Consider the following 22,012-nt stretch of genomic DNA (forward strand, 5'->3'; position numbering starts at 1 on the left):
CCCATACTTTCATGTATTTGCAATGCTGATTTGCCCAATACAGCTTGTTTTTGATGGCTGTGTTGGGGAAGTTGTAAATCGGGCCAATCGAAACGAGGCAGTTAGGGCGTTTAGATAAGGCTTAACATTTTACAGTAATTTAATTATTTATCTAATGAAGAAAAACATTTTATTAATTGAGATAGATGCGTAGAAATATTCGCTATCAATTTATGCAAACATCTTTCCGATTCAGTAAGAAATGTTCGAGTTATAAGCATTCGAATTTCTTTGTTCTGTGTTTAGGTTTTCATTTTACCCCCATATATTCCGGTTAGACGTAGTCCCACGTCAACAAAATTTCTTATTTTGTACCGTATCCAATATTTTCCATAAAACAGGGGGCACTTTTACTTCCGTACCCGGTTAGGCCCGGTTGCAATAGAAATTACCTCATGGCGAGTGGACTAATCATCAAAAAGGGACAAAATTGACCCAGCTAGCATCCCACAGAGGACGCGTATATCGCATTCCAGACACAAACCATATTCTATTCCGTGCTTATGCATCCCTGAGTATCATATGCACTCTCGCGAATGGTTCTCTTCTCTCTGTGTTTTCGAGGGAAGAAAAAAAACATAATTGAAGAAATGTCAAAACTTGCCCGGGTATAAACAGTAACACACGTGTTTCGCAGTTGTTCTTCGGTTTTATTTAAATTAATCTAAATTTGCTTGTTTTTTTTATATATAATTATCTTTCCAAGTAAGTAGAATCTTCTATCAAGATTTAGAAGTGGTTGTTTAGCTTTTTTTCTCGCTCAGGAATGACGACAAGCCTAGCAGCGCAGCTGCAGCGTTTGGCGGCCCCGCAAACATCGCTGCTCTACGACAGCCGCAAAAAGCCGTCCATCCTATTCGAGGCCGGGAAAGCTGCCTCGAAGGATCGGGAAGTAATCTACGACATCGGCGTCAGCGGGCTCGAAGAGCTGATCCAGCTGAATCCCAGCTTCGCCCAGTTCGAAGACACGCTGTTCGACAAAACCTCGATCGATTTGCAGCGCTCGGTGGAGAATCAGGAAATCAATCGCAAGTTGGATGCGAACATACGGAAGTTCTTTTTTCATTTGTCCCCGTACTTTATGCTGCAACCGGCGCACAAGTGCTTGGAGTGGTTGATTCGGCGCTTTCATATTCATGAGTTTAACCGGGAGGATTTCGTTAATCTTATTTTGCCCTATCACGAGACGCTGATTTTTGTGCGCTGCGTTCAAACACTGCATATTTCCGGCAGCAATGATCCGTTCTATTGGCTGCAGGGTGTCAAGAAGAGTGGCGTGCCGATCTCGAAGAAAGCTATCGTCAATCACGCTAAGGGATCGTTTGGATTTTTGAGGAACTTCGGTCAGTTTCTGGAGGGTGCCATTAAAGAGCTGGATTTTAAGGCGAATATTCTGCAGTCTATGATTGCGTTTTATTGCACCACAACCATTGGTGTGTTGGAAGCGCTAGACTCTGTTGGAGAGCAATTCGTAACGGCGGTCATTAAAACACTGGTGAAGGGACTCAGCTCGAAATCGATCGATTTCACCGCCGCCAGTTACATGGTTATTGGATATATGATTACGAAGACCAGTTTGAGAGGTAAATCGTTGGAGATTATTTTGAACAGGGTGTGCGGTTTGATGCATCCAGCGCTGGCGGTGAATGCCGCCATGCTGATTGTGCTGATTTTCCAAACACAACACGAGCAAATCGGGGAACTTTCTGAGCAGTTGATTGGGGTGATAATGGGTTCGAGGTGGCTACCGGCTGCGTTGTCTGTGACGCAGAAAAACGGAGTGGATATAGTGGTGCTGATGAAGGCCGTTTTGGGGAAATGCTTGAAGAAAATCTGCCGGCAGGATGCGGAGCTGGAGGCTTGCAAGAAGTTTTGTGAGGGATTGCTGCTCGAGATAACGCTCACCCAGGAGGAGTCGGAAGTTATCATTCAGTAAGTTTCTAAATGTCTTCATTTATTTATTTGTATAAAACCAAAGTATAGTACAGTAATCATTCAATAATTGAACCTGGTTTGACAGGATTCCTCTTTAAATGGGCTTTGGCTCAGTCAAAAAGCAGAATTTCGTGAACAATTGAGGCCATATTTAGTTTGAAGATTTGCTGTGAGGGACATTCGAATGTAATGTGAGATAAAAATTACCATTATTCTCGCATGACAAAAAAGATGTTTAAATTACAGGAAAATAATTTCTCCAAATTATATATATTTGATACCTGTTGTCGCACTCAATGCAATACTTCTAGTGGGAACCTATTGTTTATCCAATTTTACGATCAAAGTAAATCAAACAATTAATAGAAGTTCCCCCCGATTTTTTTTACGTTTTACATGTCGTAAATCATGAGGATCTCAAATGCACGAAAAAGTTTTTTTAAATATAATGGAGATCCAGTTCAGATCCTGTATGTTTGAAAACACATTCATAATTTTAGGTGATTTTCGAAATTAATTCCCAAAATTCTGGTGTGATATTCACTTATGTGTTCTGAACGACAGACGTCAAATACGTATATCGTGAAAATGTTAAATGTCATTATTTAATTTAATAACATTCCAACTAAAGACTGAAGAATATAAAACATCTGCGTAGTTGAAAATAATGATTTGGCTAATTGAGGTGCTCCCGTGGCCGAGTGGTTAGCGTCTCACATTATCATGCCGGGGGTTCGAGTTCGGTTCCCGTTCTGGCCGGGGGATTTTTTGTTAAAGAAATTTCTTCCGACTTGCACTGTGATCACGCGTATTCTAGAGCTTGCCACTCCAGAATACATTCAAGGTGTTATCCGGCATACAAATCTCAACTAGGTACTACAGTAAAACCAGTTTTTGTACGGTTTTTTTGTGCGAATTTCTGTTCTTGTGTTTTTTTTTGTACGGAAATATGCGGTATGAAAAGAAGCATATTTGATGAAGTTATCGTCCATTTTTTTTTTCGATGGTTTATATGCATTTCAGTGCGAGAAAAGCATATTTGCGTTTCAATTATCCACTTCTGAAATCATTCCCCTCCTCTCATCAAATGCTCTAAGTTTTTGCATGACATGATTTCTAGCAGCAACACGTTTCGACATGCAACTAAAAGCACAAAACAGCCACGCGCAACCGAAAAGTCAAAGTGTCCCATCGCAAAGCAGGGAAACAAAAGGAAATTGAACGGTGAATGGCGTGGATTTGAGTTATTTTTTTGGGGGAAACTTTTTTTGTGCGGTCCCTATCTACCGCACAAAAAAAGTTTTTTTTTTCAAAATGTGTACCGAACACCATTTTTTAAAGCTACTGGTGAAGTTTTGCACGATTTAATTTTGACGTAGGAGTACGTCTTACATTAAGGGTGCCAAATCAGAAAACAGGTCACGTTTTTATGAAATAAAGTTAACGTTAATAACTATTATTGCTGCGTACGGATTTTAACGATTTGCATACCAATCGAATCGGAAATTTTCTAAGATTTGTTTGATATGCTATACATTACAATGCCATAGTCTGTATATGTTCTAAATTGATGATAATTGGAGGCACATACCCATACATTTGTTCTGTCCATTTGTGTGCTTTCCCGAACAGAGCTATCAATAACGGGCAACTTATGCAGTCGCTTGGATAGAAACAATGAAGGGGGATAGCGAAAAGAGAATATTTGGAAAGTAAACTCCACCCTTGCATAGTGAGTAAACTGTCGCTGGTGTATAAGTATTGCATCTCCTCTGAGGAAAATTCTCAGAATCTTTCTGCTCCCCAAACAACAAAGGTCGCTCATTCTGCTCGTTTTGTGTTTTATGTTTTCCCTCGAGCTTTGAACGCTAGCGAATATTTCACATGAAGTGTGTTTCGATGTTTCTTTTGACGTAGGACTACGTCTAACCGGAAGATATAGGGGGTGAAATGGAAATCTAGGCACTGAACAAGTAGGAAAAAATGCAAGATTTGGAACGCTTATAACTCGAGCATTTCTCAATAGATCGCAAAGGTTTTTGCATCAATTGATAGGAAATATATCTACGCATCTATCATAACGAATAACATTTCATTTTTCATGAGATAAATAATTGAATAATTGTGAAATATAAGCATTGTCAAAATGCCCTATGTGCCCATTTTTGATTGGTCCATTTTGTGCTCCTCAAATCGTACCGACCAAAACGGGCGGTACCAGAGCAGCAGCGAAATAGAATGAAGCATGATTGGAAAGGAAAAAGAAAAACAGGAAGTGGGTTATATCTATGGTATAACCGCAAGGGTGACGTAGGACTATCGTTGATTTAGAGATCATTTGTTTAAAGTTGAATCTAAATCCATTCTGAATGAATGAATAAATGAATATTTGGGGGACTTCGAAAACGAGAGCGTTACGTTGGAGGCACAAGGTTTTATGTATCCAATATAGGATACGAAAAACCTTGTTCTGAAGAATAATCTTCAGAAGCTTTCCTGCTAACTGTACTTGATTGACAAATCACAAACCCAAATGTATTATATGGATATTTTATGGATAGAAAACATTAAAATAAACTCTTTCGCTTGAATGTAATTTTCAATTCCAAGGGGAACTGGCAGATTATTTTCCAGCAACGATTAGATATTTCCACATTTTCCTTGATTGAAACATATTTGGTCACAGTGTTACATGGATAGAAAACATTCAAATAAACTCTTTCACATGAATGTATTTTAAAATTCCCAGAGGAACTGGCAGATTATTTTTAAGTAACGATTAGATATTTCCATATTTTCCTCGATACTGGAAGCCCACCAGTGGTTAATGCTAATTCGATAACCACCTATTAATAGCACTTGATTGAAAAATATTTGGTCACAGTGTTACATGGATAGAAAACACTCAAATAAACTCTTTCACATGAATGTATTTTTAAATTCCCAGAGGAACTGGCAGATTATTTTCCGGATCTTTCTCGATGCTGAATGGTATCCAAACGGAAAAAAATTCCGCGCGTGTATGTGTGTGTGTAGCGGCTGCTTCGATGGTCACCTTCTCTTCTCCTGAAGGATCGGCTTCTCTGTGCTCCCCCACAGTTTCAAACAAACTGCTTGCGTTTGTTTGCGGGCAGATCTCGATCTTTCGCCGTCCAGCACCATCAGCATCGATGTTGTCTTGTCGATGTCCTCACGAAAAATGAATGCGTCTTACCACCAGAATATCGCTTAAGTATGCTTTTTGTGTGTGATTGAATCGAGAGAAGGTGTGGTTTACGATGGCAATTTGGAAGGCAAACTAGAGGGGAATGAACTCTCTGAGCTCGAAACTTTCGGCGACTGAGCAATAATCGATTGCGTACGCATACAATATTGGATACGGAAATATCCTACTGATGGGGAAGAATAATCTTCAGAAGCTTTCCTGCTAATTACACTTGATTGAAAAATTACAAAATCAAATGTATTTGATCGCTGTGTTATATGGTTAGAAAACATTAAAATAAACTCTTTCACATGAATGTATTTTTAAATTCCCAGAGGAACTGGCAGATTATTTTCCAGAAATGATTAGATCTTTCCGGAACTTTCTCGATGCTGAATGGCATCCAAACGGAAAGAATTCCGCGCGTGTATGTGTGTGTAGCGATGTCTTCCCGGGGAACCGTTTGTGGCATCACTCTCCTCCTGATGGATTCCCTTCTGGCCTAGGGTGCACAAACAGGCTCTTGGTGACACCGTTCATCCGCGCTTTCATGATAAACGAAGAGCTTCACCACAACAGCGACAACATGCTCCAATCGCTGTTCAATTAGAACTGAGTGGATTTCCGAGCGGCGCTCGCTCATATACCGATTGGTGATTTCAATAGCCTGTTTTGAAAGCAATTTTAAGACTATTGAAACAAGTTTTTGGATCAAAAAGTAACAAGTATAGAACGCGTAGACATTTTATCTTTCGAATGAAGTGTTTATCATACCCTTTCGTTCAGTTGTTTAGGAGCTATTAACACTCAAAATCTCGGTCTCCCGCGTAACGCTTTCGTTTTCGAAACTTTGATTTTACACCCCGGTATAGAAATGAAAGACGTAGTCCTACGTCAAAAATATCAACGAAACATTGGTCGCAGTCTCACACATGTGTAATTCTCGAGCCAGCCAGTCAGCTTAAAAATCCCCGCTCCGCTGCCGTAACGATCATTCTCATTCAAACCGTACACCACATCGGTTCGCATCACAACACATCAACAAACCACCCAAGCAGCCATGTCTGGACATGGTAAAGGGGGAAAAGTGAAAGGAAAGGCAAAATCCCGCTCGAAACGTGTTGATCTGGAGTTCCCCGCGTTAGTACTAGTGCACCAGTCCACCTAGCCGGCGTTATATAGTTTCGGCCGCCGAAGTGATCGAGTTGGCTGGTAAAGCTGCTCGCGACGATAAGAAAAACCGCATCAAGAACAGAGCAGCTTCGGTTCGGCGCTCATCAAGGCAACAATTAGTTTCAGTGAGTGGCAAAGTGTTTCTCCGGCACGTCGCATTAAATGTAATTTACTGAACAACATGTCACAAGCTGGATGGGAAGAAATTTTCCAACTGTGAAAGCTGTGGCGAGTGGCAAATGCAATCGCTAAACAGAAAGGTTTAGCCGAACAAGATGGGGATATCGAGTGATAACAAAACAATAAACTCTTTAGATTGAAGATAATTTTGTGATCCTGAAAATGTGTTGGCTTGCAAAGCTGTTCACGACAATCAGAAAACCCGCATCAAGAACAGAGCAGCTTCGGTTCGGCGCTCATCAAGGCAACAATTAGTTTCAGTGAGTGGCAAAGTGTTTCTCCGGCACGTCGCATTAAATGTAATTTACTGAACAACATGTCACAAGCTGGATGGGAAGAAATTTTCCAACTGTGAAAGCTGTGGCGAGTGGCAAACGCAATAGCTAAACAGGAGGGTTTAACCGAACAAGATGGGAATATCGAGTGATAACAAAAACACAACACCAAAGGTTCTTTTCAGAACCATCAACATATTCATAAAGAGTAAACAGTAAACTAATCCATTTTTCAGGTAGATAGGTAGGTATTCACGTAGGAGAAGAAAATAAAACAATATATTTAAAACATATATTTAACAAAAGCTGTCCCCTTTGTATAGTCCTACGTCACTCCGGTTATGTCCCCGACATTACCCACCCGTCTTTTTTATCGCTGCAACTGTGTGCATCTGTTAGACGCGTGTTTGATGCTTGTTGAATGGCGATGCACGGAAAATGCCTCTCATGAAATACTCAGTGCAATGCGTGCATTGATATAAAGAAACAGTTTGCGACATATGACCAATTAGTGTATTGTTCTCGCAATGGCAAGAAAGAATTGATAACAAAACAATAAACTCTTTAGATTGAAGATAATTTTGTGATCCTGAAAATGTGAATCCAACGAGCGAACAAATCGTAATGAATGTATTTTTTTCCCTTTTAACGCTCATTCGTTCGTCTCGTTGGACTCACCCCTCTGGCTGAGTCTGCTGATTTGTCTCTATCCTGTGAGTGTGTACCGTTAGAGTATAGAACACGCGGACCCCAAAAAAATATCTTATTTTCTTTCAAACCGTAAACCCGTGTGATTGTACGGTATCGGCATCGTGGACGTATGATTGTACAAAACCACGTAAGCCATTAAAACTTTTAAGGGTCACCGGAACTTTTTACTAAAGAGTTATTTATGGCATTTCGACGTATTCGCAAATAATATCCGAAATGATAAACCAACAAATAAAAAAAAACGATTGCGTAGTCCTATGTCCTAAGCGGTCGTGTCTCGGATACAACCCCTCGAAGTTTTGACGTAGAACGTCTTTCATTAAGGGTGCCAAATCAGAAAACAGGTCACGTTTTTAAGAAATAAAGTTAACGTTAATAACTATTTTTGCCGCGAACGGAGTTTGGCGATTTACATACTAAACGAATCGGAAATTCCGTAAGATTTATTTAATATGCTATACATTAGAATCCCCTGGTTTGTAAATGGTTAAAATTCATGAAAACTTTAAGTGTTTCCATTTTCCCATACATTAGTTTTGTCCATTTGTGTGCTAACTGCGTGGCATAATTCAGTCTTTTGACGTAGGATTACGTCTTTCGGGAACATATTGGGGTACAAATTGAAAATCGAAAATCGAGCACATCGTGAAAATTGTCTAATTTCAAACGCTTATTGCTCAATCATTCCATGATGGATTGATGAACTTTTTGCGTCAATCGATTCTGGCACTCCATAACAATTTTTCATATTGAAGAAAATAATATATGTCATGAAACTAACTATCGAACTATTGAAAAATCTTAACTCCTATCCTAACGGAAATACTCTCTTTTGGTTGGTTGAAATTGACGATACATGTGGCGGTTCCCTAACAGAGACATCAAAACCAAGCAACCTGGGGGTAATCGGCATTGCAAATACATGAAAGAAGGGGGAGCTTTTGCTCCCACCGAAATGTGTTCCCTAACAGAGACATCAAAACCAAACTGCCTGGAGGAAATCGACATTGCAAATATATGAAAGTAGGGGAAACTTTTCTTCCCACCGAGAAGTGTTCCCTAACAGAGACATCAAAACCAAGGTGCCTGGGTGAACTCGGCATTGCCAATATATACAAGTCGGGGGCATTTTTATATTCCAAGTTGGGTGAGGGATACGATTAATTCTAGCAAATAAAATCTAAATCTGGAACTTTAGTGTTGGTTGCTTCGTGAAATTTCATATCAATGACCGATCGTGTATTGTGAAAAATTTAGCACAAGTGTAAGTGTAAAATTGTTGTGTTAAAAATCACTTGATATATGAAACGATTTATTTCAATTTTCATATATAAAAACCAAGGTGTGTTCCCGCTCGAGAACGGGTCGTTCGGTTTAAGCTGTCTGTTTTGTTATGTTCATTTTCACTCAAGAAAAGTTTATACGGCGAGAAAAATTGGAAAAGTGAAGAAATATTAGAAAATGTGATTTCCCACATGCTCTATATATAGTATAGGTATTGGTGTTGTTAGTCCAATTAAAATTCGCATTGGGTTGAATAAACATTCAGAAACTAAAAATTATAAAAGAAAATTACCTTTTCCATTTCAAATATTTTTCTCTACATTAAAGTAACATGTTTTTACTGATGTGAAAAATTGATGATTGTGTACGGTATTGGTAATTAATTATTATAAATTAGTGAGTCTTTTTTTTCATCCATACATAACACAGGCAGCATCTAATCTAGGATCACAGAGGGCGGTTTTCATTATATCTCGTTCCACTTCAGCATCTTTTATGTGATACGTACTATCCAACGACTGTTTGCCATCCTTCTGTCATCATCACTCGGTAAACACTGGTGGAGTGAACAAACAATACCGAACAACCAAACAAAACGGCTCTTTTCAGGGTCACCAAATCATTATCAAAGAGTTTGCCGATGTTAATTTTCCAACATATCAAAAATTGACAGATAGACTAACGGAATCCTACGTCAATTATGCGGTCGTGTCTCGGACACAACCCTCCTGTGACTTTTTTCCAAGCAGTTAACATTGTTTGTTTTACGTCATCATAAGGGCTTCGTTGGTGCCTTTGAGGATGCATCAATGCATTAAACTGACGTTATGGCGAAGCAGGCGTTAATGGTGTGCGCCAAAAATTTATTTGGGGAATACAAAGCATCTTGGATGTCTTACTGGAATGTTATAAGTTATTTGGGTTCTCGTGCCAGTCGTAAAACTGCCTTCAACTAGGATTGCATTTGCGCTAATATTGATCATAATGAAACATTGTTACTGTTTCCGAGGTTGTTATTAACAAAAAGAGTTAAATTTCGCTTGTTTAGTCATCAAGAATGTAAATGTCGGAATTTTGGAATTTTGTATCTGATTGGGTTTCGCTTGCCAGTAGCACTCCACTAAGGGTGGCAGTTGCGCTTCTCTCGAGCAAAAGAAAGTAATGCAACTTTTTTCGAGGCCAGTAATATTAACAGAAGCGTTTCTTTTGAGAATAGCGCAAAATGATGAGAAGTGTTAATATTCCTAATAGTTTCAAGCCACCAATGTATGGCTCTGTATGCATGCTATGGCGAACGCTTGTTTGGCGCTTGGTTTACGCTGTACGAGCGATGCCTAGAGGTGCGATTCCACTGCGGCAATACTAAATAACAGGTAGCATGATATTTGATACTTGCCATTGTTCTTGTTTCCATGCGGTGCCAAAGATATATTGATGTAGTTATGAGATGTGCAATAATGGTGCTGGTGCAACATGTATATAATCGACTGTAGCCGAGTCTATGAGTTGAGTTTCTGGGTCAACTCATAGACTCGGCTACAGTCGATTATATCTGGTTTGTGGTAAGGGTATCCTACCATTACCAGACCGCGTAAAAGCGGTGACCGATTTTCCGCTTCCGGCTACCGTAAAAGATTTGCGACGATTTTTAGCTCTTATCAATGGCTACAAACGATTCATTCCTCACGCATCCGCCATCCAAGTGGATCTTCAAGAACTAATACCAGGGAATAAAAAGAATGATACGAGGAAAATATGTTGGACAGATGCTGCACGAGTTGCTTTTATGAAATGTAAACAATCTCTTTCTGACGCAACTTTATTACGATACCCTGACACTAAAAATACACTCACACTTATGGTTGACGCTTCTAACACAGCTATTGAAGAGCGCTGCAGCAATTCGACGGGGGTTTCATCGAAAAAAACATACTTATGTTTATGTAAAGTATTTTGGGATAATGTTACAATCAGTAACAGTGATTTGGGATCAATACCTGTCTTGGCCAGATTCCAGACCAGAAAAATTGGATTGACACCATTTCGAATTCTGCATAAATCTTTTCACTGTTGTTCGAGCATTTTCAAACACTTTCGATGTTGGTCATAGAAAATCCGTTCTTGATAGCCTGGGTTGCTTTTTCAAGCTCCTCCTTCTTCCAACGCTGTCTGCCCATCCTCTTTTTGTAATTCCGTGACATCTGGAATCAATTAGACCAAAAAAATTATAGGAGGTTGTGTCCAAGATACGACCGCATTGTTGACGTAGAACTACGCTGTTATTTTATATAAGTCGCTTGTTCATACCTTAGGATATTATTCTATAATGCTGTGAAATTTTAGAAACACTGCTTAGTAGAATAATCTCTGAAATGATTTTGACGTAGGACTACGTCTTTCATTTCTATACCGGGGTGTAAAATCAAAGTTTCGAAAACGAAAGCGTTACGCCGTAGACCGAGATTTTGAGTGTTAATAGCTCCTAAACAACTGAACGAAATGGTATGATAAACACTTCATTCGAAAGATAAAATGTCTACGCATTCTATACTTGTTACTTTCTGATCCAAAAACTTGTTTCAATAGTCTTAAATTTGCTTTCAAAATAGTCTATTGAAATCACCAATCGGTATATAAGCGAGCGCCGCTCGGAAATCCACTCAGTTCTAATTGAACAGCGATTGGAGCATGTTGTCGCTGTTGTGGTGAAGCTCTTCATTTATCATGAAAGCGCGGATGAACGGTGTCACCAAGAGCCTGTTTGTGCACCTTGAGCCAGAAGGGAATCCATCAGGAGGAGAGTGATGCTACAAACGGTTCCCCGGGAAGATCTCGAAGCAGCCGCTACACACACACACACACATACACGCACGGAATTCTTTCCGTTTGGATCGAGAAAGATCCGGAAAATAATCTGCCATTTCCTCTAGGAATTTAAAAATACATTGTGGTAAAGAGTTTATTTGAATGTTTTCTATCCATGTAACACTGTGACCAAATATGTTTCAATCAAGTGCTATTAACAGATGGTTATCGAGTTAGCATTAACCACTGGTGGGCTTCCAGTATCGAGGAAAATGTGGAAATATCTAATCGTTACTGAAAATAATCTGCCAGTTCCTCTGGGAATTTAAAATTACATTCATATGAAAGAGTTTATTTTAATGTTTTCTATCCATGTAACACTGTGACCAAATACATTAGGTTTTGTGATTTTTCAATCAATCACAATCAACAGGATAGCTTCTGAAGATTATTCTTCCCCATCAGTAGGATATTTCCGTATCCAATATTGGATGCATAAAACCTTGTGCCTCCAACGTAACGCTCTCGTTTTCGAAGTTCTCCAAATATTCATTCATTCAGAATGAATTCAGATTCAACTTCATACAAATGATCTCTAAATCAACGATAGTCCTACGTCACCCCTGCGGTTATACCATAGATATAACCCACTTCCTGTTTTTTCATTGTAGAATCAGTTGACGATAATTGAAAATTTACCTCGAAGGCTATTCCGGTGGCCTTTTTCGAAAATGACATAGACTCGGCTACAGTCGATTATATACATGTTGCACCAACACCATTATTTCATATCTCATAACTACATCAATATATCTTTGGCACCGCATGTAAACAACAACAATGACAACACTTGCAAGTATCAGATATCATGCTACATGTTATTTAGTATTGCCTCAAAGGAATCGCACCTCTAGATATCGTTCGTACAAACTGAGCGTAAACCAAGCGCCAAACAAGTGTTCACCATAGCATGCATACAGAGCCATACATTGGCATGAAACTACTAGCAATATAAACATTTCTCATCATTTTGCGCTATTCTCAAAAGAAACGCTTCTGTTAATATTACTGGCCTCGAAAAGAGTTGCATTACTTTCTCATGCTCGAGATAAGCGCAGCTGTCTCCCTTAGTGGAGGAAGTTTTGCTACTGGCAAGCAAAATCTAATCACATACAAAATTCCAGAACATTTACTTTCTTGATGACTAAACAAGAGAAATAAACTCTTTTTGTTAATAACAACCTCGAAAACAGTAGCAGTGCTTCATTATGATCAATATTAGCGCAAATGCAATCTTAGTTGAATGCAGTTTTGCGACTGGCACGCGAACCCAAATAACTTATAACATTCCAGTAAGATATTCAAGATGCTTAGTATTCCCAAATAATTTTTTGGTGCACAACCTTAAAGTCTGCTTCGCTATAACGTCAGTTTAATGCATTGATGCATTCTCAAAGGCACAAACGAAGCCCTTATGAAGACGGAAAATAAACAATGTTAACTGCTTGGAAAAAGACCGAATTATGCCACACAGCTTGTACTCTGCTGTAACACCCATCGATGCGAATTCGCTGATGAGTTTGTCAAGAGCGACCGCCTTTACCACCAGCGGGGGGAGCTTGATTTTGGTTGCTGCCTGGGCGTTTACATTTTCGACCGACGCGCCAAAATCGCCTACATTCGCGAAGGCTCGGTTCAGTGCGAGCGCTTTTCACTGCACCAACACCGCGTGCATCATTAGATGACGCTTACCTCGAAATGTTATTGCCCCTGGCAATGCGTTCGTTTTTTGCAGGGCTCGAGCCTGCCTTCCTCTTCTTCTTGCTCATTGCACACTACGCGAAGCGTCCAATTTATGACGCGGAAAGAAGAACACACGGTACGAATAACGCGAAAAACGAACAGAAAAATCAAACGACGATTTCCAAGTTGGATTACCACTGGTGGGGTCCAATCTTAGATCGAAGCGCAGCGAAAGCAAAGTGAACTGGATTACTCAACAGTTCGATGCCGAATGAAAGTTTGCCTCAGCGAGATCCACTGTTTATACTGAAGGCAAATATTCCCCTTCATTCTTCTTCTTTTCCTTTGTTCACGGAGACTTTAAATCCTACGATTTCCCCTCCGTTGGTCGTCGATAAGTTGCTCGTTATTGACAGCTCTGTTCGGGAAAGCACACAAATGGACAAAACAAATGTATGGGAAAATGGAAACACCTAAAGTTTTCATGAATTTTAACCATTTACAAACCAGGGGATTCTAATGTATAGCATATTAAACAAATCTTACAGAATTTCCGATTCGTTTAGTATGTAAATCGCCAAAATCCGTTCGCGGCAAAAATAGTTATTAACGTTAACTTTATTTCATAAAAACGTGACCTGTTTTCTGATTTGACACCCCTAATGAAAGACGTAGTTCTACGTCAAAAAGCCTCAAACCTGTAGGACCAATTCACCCCACAGAAACATGTCCATGTCACCCCACACAACATGCAAAAAACAAAATGCAATTAATTTCATTTATTGTTATCAAACTTACAGTTCCGCTGCATCAAATTGTTCTTGTTCTGTAGACGAACAGAACTTTTCTGCACAATACACGAAAAGTTTGTTTAATCAGCGGGAAAAACCTTAAAACCACGATCGGAAAACTCATATTTTTTGACAATCAAAGTGCTTGTTGTGTTCATGCTACCGTTTCCTTCAACCTGTCGAATTGTTCCATCTGCTGGGAACTGTGGGTGGACTGTATAGGGTGAGTTGATCCACTCATGGAGACAACCGGGTGCGTGGAAGGAACCCTTGTGTTCCTCACGCTTTATTCTTCTGGATGGGAGCCCCTTGTGGCTCCGCTCCATGCTCTGGAAAGAGCATGTAAACTCTTTTGGATTGGCTTTAGGAAAACCTTTCATGGGATGCGGGTTAGAGTAGCGCAGAGTGAAAACATGGTGGATTTGCAATGTATACTAGATTCATTCTCTCTTTATTCACTAACACTTATATACATTGTATGCTGATGCGCCACCTTTTGCTGGTAGAATTTTCTTACGATGCCGCTGCCGCTGCTGGTGCAACCTTGAAATGCTATTACTTTGCTGGTGTTCTTGTTGATATTGCTGCTACTGCTCTTGGCGCACTTTTGCGACGAAGTGTTGGCTGTGTACACTTTTGCACTGCATTCGCTGCTTGTAGTTGTTGCTTGCGACACGGTTGATAATAGAGTGTCCTCCGCGCGGTCGGGTGGCTGCTTTTATGCTCGTCTGTTGCGTCACGAAAAGAAAAGGTGGGTGGGACTTATGATCTGATATGTTTTCTTCTTCAGTGTGCTTCTCGGACTGAACACGAATTTTACCAAAGTTTTTTTTTTTTACGTTAGTTACATACGGTTCAATAATAAAAGAAAATGACATTATAAAAATCCAAGTTGAGCCGTAGTTTTTGAGATAAAGTGGTGGCCCAAATCACTCCGTATGTCCAACTCACTCCGTGATACCCTACTACTTTAATTTATATTGAAATGTGTTTCTAGGGCTTTTCTAGATTTGTGTGAATTTTTTCAGATTTTTTTCAGTGTTGCGCGGTACAAAAAATATTTTTTTTATATTTTCAACGGGTCTGGCTGGGTAAAGGAGTAAAAAGTGCCCCCAAACCAAATCAACAGCTGTATGGAAAATATCGTATAAGGTACTAAATAAAACATTTTTGCAGAATAAATTGCTCGTTATTGACAGCTCTGTTCGGGAAAGCACACAAATAAACAGAACAAATGTATGGGAAAATGGAAACGCTTATAGTTTTCATGAATTTTAGCCATTTACACACCAGGGGATTCAGATGTATGAATATCAAACAAATCTTAGGGAATTTTCGATTCAATTGGTATGCAAATCTTTAAAATCCGTTCGCAGCAAAAATAGTTATTAACGTTAACTTTATTTCATAAAAACGTGACCTGTTTTCTGATTTTGCACCCTTAATGAAAGACGTAGTTCTATGTCAAAAACCGGAGTCAGTAGTTTTTAACCTGTTACACAGATCGATCGCAATTATTATCGTCTCGATTGTCTTTACGACTTATCCGAATATAAAACCTCCAAAATCCGACACCAGCACCTTATCGAGTTTGGCACATTTTCAATTCTTTTTTATATTTCAGATGTGTTTTGGATACATATTTTCACAAGAATCCGGCGGCGGCTGTTGCTAAGACAAAGTCCACCGATGGGAACACCTCTGAGGTGATCAGTTTGGATTCGGACGAGGAGGACTTCGAGCGGAAGGATGACGTCGTCACGCTTTGGTATTCGGATTTTCTGAAGCGGTTGGAGAACCAGTACCCGAACGGGTTCGACGGCGTGGTCAAGCGGATTATGAAGGGTCAGGATAGTTTCTCACAGAACAAGCGGAATGCGCTGCGGAACGTTCTCAGCTTTCTGATGCAGGCCTCGTACAGCGAGAACGATACGAGTGTTTTTGAGAATCTGTTCCATTACGATACGGACCGGAGGGCGAATGCGGTGCATTATTTGGTGGAGAATTTTGCGAGTATCAGCTTGAAGGGGGATGGCAGCTGCGAGCTGCTCAGGGATAGCATCAAGGAACGTTTGGAGGACAATCATCCGGAGGTTTTCGCAGAGGTTCTCAAGTTGGGGACGGCTGAATTGGTGAAGTTGATCGGGAAGGACGAGTTGATAGCGAAGCTGGCGAAAGTCAGCTTGAAATGTTTGCGCTATCCAAAAAAGTGGGAGTCGGTCACCCTGAAACTGATTGATCTGTTGACAGATAAAGAAGTCTACGGGGGAACAAATTTGAACAAAATTATTATTATTCTGTATCCGTTCCTGTTCCCAACGAAAGAAGACGACAAGCAGGGTGAGATCGTCGCACAACACGTTCTGGGGACGGAATTTGCCCGGAAGCACAACATCACGATGCTGGCGATGCAAAAAATGGATAGCTTTGATTGTGAATCGATTTTAAACACGCTGGAAGAGATGTTCGGTGATGGGGAAAATCTTCACGCCATTCAGGTGTGTTTCAATGTGCTTCTCGTGGCTTCATCGTTGCCGCAGACAGCCCCGCTTGAGCTCGCTTTGCGTGTTTTCGATTTTGTAATACGCTTGTTGGGGAGAACATTCAAATATGCGCCTTCCTCGAGTCTGAGCAACTTGAGATTCAATCGGTTGCCGATGGATATTCACGTTATTGTGACCGGTTATTTGATTGAAAGGGTCGAATTCGATTCGCAATACGTTGCTCCGGATTTGTCTAACCAGTCCAAATCGTTGAGCTTACAGTTGAAGATGTTTACTTTGTTGGTGGAAAAGTACTTCGCTATCGGACAGAAGAATGAAGCCATCAAGCAGGTGTATGGAAGCGAGTTGAGTAAGTTTCTCAAGCAAGTTTATCCACAGCCCGAGCAGAGGGTTGAATTTTTGGCCCGTATTTATACGGCTCATTTGGTGGTGAGCACCGATGGCGGTGCGGCAGACATCCAACCGGAGGTTCAGGTGATGTCTTTCAAGCTACTGAATGCGATGCTGAAGCAGGTGGCCTTCCAATTGACGCCGAGTATTTTACTCAGCATTTTATTGGGTCTCACATCGGATTCGGCAGTGATCCGGGAGTGTGCACTCATCACGCTGGATCTAATCGCGACAAACGAGAGCTGCACTCAGCATCCTGACCACAGGTCGTTCCTTAGAAAGCTTCTGAAACGCCGCGATGAGCTTGCCATGGATGGGGAGCAGCTGGCCCTCGTGATGTTCACAGTATTCTCGCACGACAAAAGCAACTCTTTCGCAGGGATTCTCAACGAGCTGCTGAGCGGAGCGGTTGACGCGGAGACTCCTGAATACATCGCCGGAGGAATATTGGAAATTTTGAAGCTGCTAGATGATGAGACCATCTTTGCTAGAACGGTTCCCCGTGGGGTTCGTATTCTGCAGCAGGTAGATAGAAGCCGAAGTTATATTTTCAGTGCGTACGAAACGAAGCTGCTGAAGCTGCTGATTGCCAGGATCAATCCAAACACTGCGGCTAATTTGAGACGGTCCGAACAGTGCCGAGAGTTTGTCCGCATGGTGCTTCAGAGCCATCAGCCGCTGAGAAGTGCCGATCGTAAGCACATTACCACATCGATTCTGATGATCGAAACCATTTCCGATGAGCTGTTTGAGACGTTTTCCTCGCCCTATGCCGGAGCGGTGCTGCGATTGGTGGTTCAGGCCGCTACGGTCGCGCAGAATGCCGAAACCAATGCCGCCGCCGGGAAGCTTTTCAAGGGCCTGAAACTGGATGCCGCGTTGTTCCTGCATTTGCTGGACGATATGATGGTTCCACAGGGAAAGAAAAAGGATAAATCGAAAGCCGAAAGTGAGAACACATTCTCCTTAGCGGAATGGAAGCACGGGGTCACGCTCCTGGAACTTCTTCAGAACAAAAAGTCGCTCACCAATCATGCGTTGCTGGTCCCTAAGCTATTCGATGTGCTTCGGTTCTGTCTGGACTTCGAAGAGCAATCGGGGCTGGAATACGTCAAGCAGATGATCCTCTCGCTGCTGCTGCATTGCTGCGCGAAATGTGAAGAAGCTGGCGAGACGCGAACGCCGCTTCCGGCGAACGCCTTGAAGGTGGAACTGATTGTGCAGTGCATCCGGGGGACCCAAAACCCTCAAACGCATCACCATGCGCTGCTGCTGCTGGCCCATGTGTCCTATCTGGTACCCGAGCAGGTGCTGCACAATATGATGGAGATTTTCACCTTCATGGGATCTTCGATCGTGAGACATGATGATGTCTACAGCATTCAGATCATTTCCAAGATCATAGAGACGATCGTACCAACGCTGGCGTTGGATCGGAAATCTTCCGGGGAGAAATCCCAGGACAAGGTGATTGCCATACTGAAAATTTTTTCCGACGTAATTTTGGACGTTCCGGAGCACCGTCGGGTTCCGCTGTACACAAAGCTGATCCAAACGCTGGGCGCCTCCGACTATCTGTGGATGTTCTTGGGAGTTCTGTTGGAGTCGGACGTCATGAAAGGGGGTCGAAAGTCTGAGCTTGAATCCGAGGAAAAGACGAGAAGGAAGAAGCATCGTATCGAATCGGAGCACTCCCCGAACTTCAGCAAACGTCTGGAAATCGCCATGAACATTGTGCGCGATTTTCCACCGAAAGTGATTATCGAAACCTGCACACGGTTGATTCAATACATCCAGGAGCTTCCGGTGCAGATCAGTTCGAAGAGAGATCGAATGGAAATCGATTTGACTCAAGGCGGGGATTGCGAAATCTTCGGGATCGAGAATCACTCAAATAAGCAGCTGCGACATTACAGATATTCCACGAGTTTGTTCGTCAGCACCCTCATCCGATCGACCCAGGTCATCAACGCCATAGCGTTGCTCGATGACAAGCAAACCGAGGGTATGAAGGTTTGCTACCGGGATTTGATCGTCAGTAGTCTGGCGTATGTGAACGTAGTTTCGAAAGTGGTCGACAAATCTCGCAGTGATCGGGATGAACGGGAGAACTCCTATTGGGAGATATGCCTGACTAAGTGCTACGAAATTTTGGAAGGCACCATCTCACTGCTGGCCCCCGATATGATGATAACCGTGTTCGTAGGGCTGCTGAAACACAAAACACTGATGATTCGGTTGAAGGTGATCGACATTTTCAACAAAAAACTCCAATACCATCAGGATTATTTCGATGAATCGCACCATCCGCGACTGTTGGAACTGCTGACCCCTCTGATGCACATCATCAAAGGTATTTTCAAAGAGGAAAATGTGGTGGGAAGCAATACCGGGCGATTCAAGATCGCCCAGGAAGCGTATCTCACTTTCAAACATCTCTCGAAGATTTTGGCGCATCAAAACCCCGTCCAATTCAAAGAAGTTCTCAGCGGAATGATGCAAGAACTGCACGATTATAAGAAAAATCCCAACTCGCAACTGTTGGCATCGCTGATCCTTTGCATCGGAGAGGTGAGCGTAAATATCGGCGCCCATTCGATCCCATTCCTACCGAAATACATCCCAATGCTAACCAGGTTTATCACACATCAACTGCAATCGGAAGAAGTGTTTGACATTCTTACCAGCAGTATCGTAACATCCATCCTCAAACTCATTGACGCGCTATCGCGCTTCCTCAGCCCCTATCTGACATCGATCATTGTGGGAACATCCAAACTGCAGGCGAAACTTGGCACCACCGAAGATCCCCGCCTGTCGAACATTTCCAACAGACTCACCCAAATATGGGAGAAACTTGCGTCACTCATTCCGCTCCGTCTGCTGGTGCCAGCTATCGAAGATAGCTACAACGAGCTGATCAAAGCCGGTTCGCTGGACGCAATCGGACCTCTGATGCGACTACTCTCCAATTCGTTTAACCACATTCAAACCAACGAATTTTCCTCCCTTCAATCGGAGCTCTCGGATTTCTTCCTCTCCGCGCTTCAATTCCGTTGCGATCATGCCTCCGGCGGCGCGAAGCCGACTCCCCCCGGGTCGATCGACCTCACCGAGGAGCACGTGATCAAGGCCTTCGTTGTGCTGATACTCAAACTCTCCGAAAGCACCTTCCGTCCACTGTACTACAAAGTGTTCGAGTGGGCCACCCGCGATAACTCCAGCAACGATCGCGCCATCACCTTCTTCAATCTGTCAAGTCACGCGGCGGACGCCCTGAAACATCTGTTCGTCCTATTTGCCAGCGAGTTGATCACGAATGCGGCGAAGCTGCTCGAAGCCACGAACGCCGGCAAAATAGCCGCCGAAGACGAACTGTTTTTCTCCCAGCCGAAGAAGAACGTCACCCTCATCCGGTACATCCTGCGAACGTTGCTGAGTGTGCTCGTGCACGATAATCAGAACTTCATCAACGCGATCCGTTTCGACACGCTGATGCAACCGATCGTGGATCAACTGGAAAATAGTCTCGTCCTAGCGGAGGACGACGTTCGCCGATTGGTGGTTGACTGTCTGTCCCAGTTGGTCGTTGCCGTGGCGGATGACACGCTTTGGAGGCAACTCAACCACCAGGTGCTGCTGAAAACCAGAAACAACGATCCGGAAATAAGGTACCCCCCAAAACATGGTTTCTTCCGGTCAAAATCATTCTAATCCCTATAATCATCCTCCCCGCAAACAGACTATTCGCGCTGGAAGCCTGCACGGACATCGTGCGCAGGATCGGGGAGAATTTTGCGCCGCTGTTGCCCGAATCGATACCATTTTTGGCCGAACTGATGGAGGACGAGAACCAAGCGGTGGAGCGGGCGGTCAAGAGGACGATTCGGGAGGTGGAAAAGGTTACCGGCGAGCCGTTGCACAAGTATCTGTGAGCGGTGGTGATGCGCAGGGGGAACACAGTAGGCGTTGGGGTCATGAGAGAAGACCGAGATTGTTTGCAAATAGTTATTAGTTATGTTTACTAATGGCCTGAAATACAAATTATTTGACTCTCAGTTTTCTTTTTGTGTAGTGATATGGCGAAAGAAAAGCGTGATGGAGTGAAAGTTACCAAAATGTAAGTAACCCTAGAAGCTTTTTTAAACTTTGGTTAAAGGAAAAATTGTGTTTGGCAGTCTCCTGAATGCTGTGTAACCCATGCGCTGTTCCCAGAAGAAGCTTTTCCGTAGCAATATCGTGTACAAGTTTTCGTGCAATTCTCCTTAGCATGCGTACATGTTGCATGCAAATGATACATCGAAATCATGGATAACTTTAGCGATGTCTGGTAATCGGTCGATTAATCCAGTGGTTTTAAACCTTTCTTGCTCAATTCCCCCCTTTACGAATATTAATCCCAGTGCTTCGCTGCCCATGTTTGTATAGGAGACGTAAACGACAAAATGAACGAAATCGACTTTTTCGCTGTTCAGCATTCTACACAATGTAACACGTTTGCTCAACATGCAAACACACATTTTTCGTTCGAAAACATTTGAGTAATTTTGAAAAAACGTTTCTGAAAAATAACTGTTTGTCCGCATAACAGACGTAGTTCCATACAGCTCTCATACATCGTTCGAAAATCAACAATTGTCAGTATTATGTGCTATAAACTAAATCTACATTTGAATCACATTCTTTGTAGAGTCCAAACATGTCTGTCACGATAGTGTCTTGTTACTAAGTGTTTCTTAATAGATGAATATAAGAAACCATTGAAACGCTGCTCATATAATTACTATTTTCTGTACAATGCACTGCGGTGAGCACAGAGAAGCAATTGTGTTTTGACGTAGGACTACGTCTTTCATTTCTATACCGGGGTGTAAAACCAAAGTTTCGAGAACGAAAGCGTTACGCTGGAGACCGAGATTTTGAGCGTTAATAGCTCTTAAACAACTGAACGAAATGGTATGATAAACACTTCATTTG

At 42.0% G+C, this 22,012-nt stretch overlaps 1 protein-coding gene across 1 annotated transcript; it reads left to right on the forward strand.

Moving 5' to 3' along the window:
* Nucleotides 1-634: 634 nt before the first annotated feature.
* Nucleotides 635-21,085, forward strand: LOC129778006 (HEAT repeat-containing protein 1 homolog). The gene is made up of 4 exons (XM_055784632.1): nt 635-744; nt 804-1,971; nt 15,766-20,706; nt 20,778-21,085. Exons 2-4 carry the CDS (start codon nt 806-808, stop codon nt 20,968-20,970), a joined length of 6,300 nt encoding a protein of 2,099 aa, XP_055640607.1. The 5' UTR covers nt 635-744; nt 804-805; the 3' UTR covers nt 20,971-21,085.
* The last annotated feature ends 927 nt before the right edge of the window (nt 21,086-22,012 follow it).

Source organism: Toxorhynchites rutilus, chromosome 3, assembly GCF_029784135.1.
Source record: "Toxorhynchites rutilus septentrionalis strain SRP chromosome 3, ASM2978413v1, whole genome shotgun sequence".
Taxonomy (NCBI): Eukaryota; Metazoa; Arthropoda; class Insecta; order Diptera; family Culicidae; genus Toxorhynchites; species Toxorhynchites rutilus.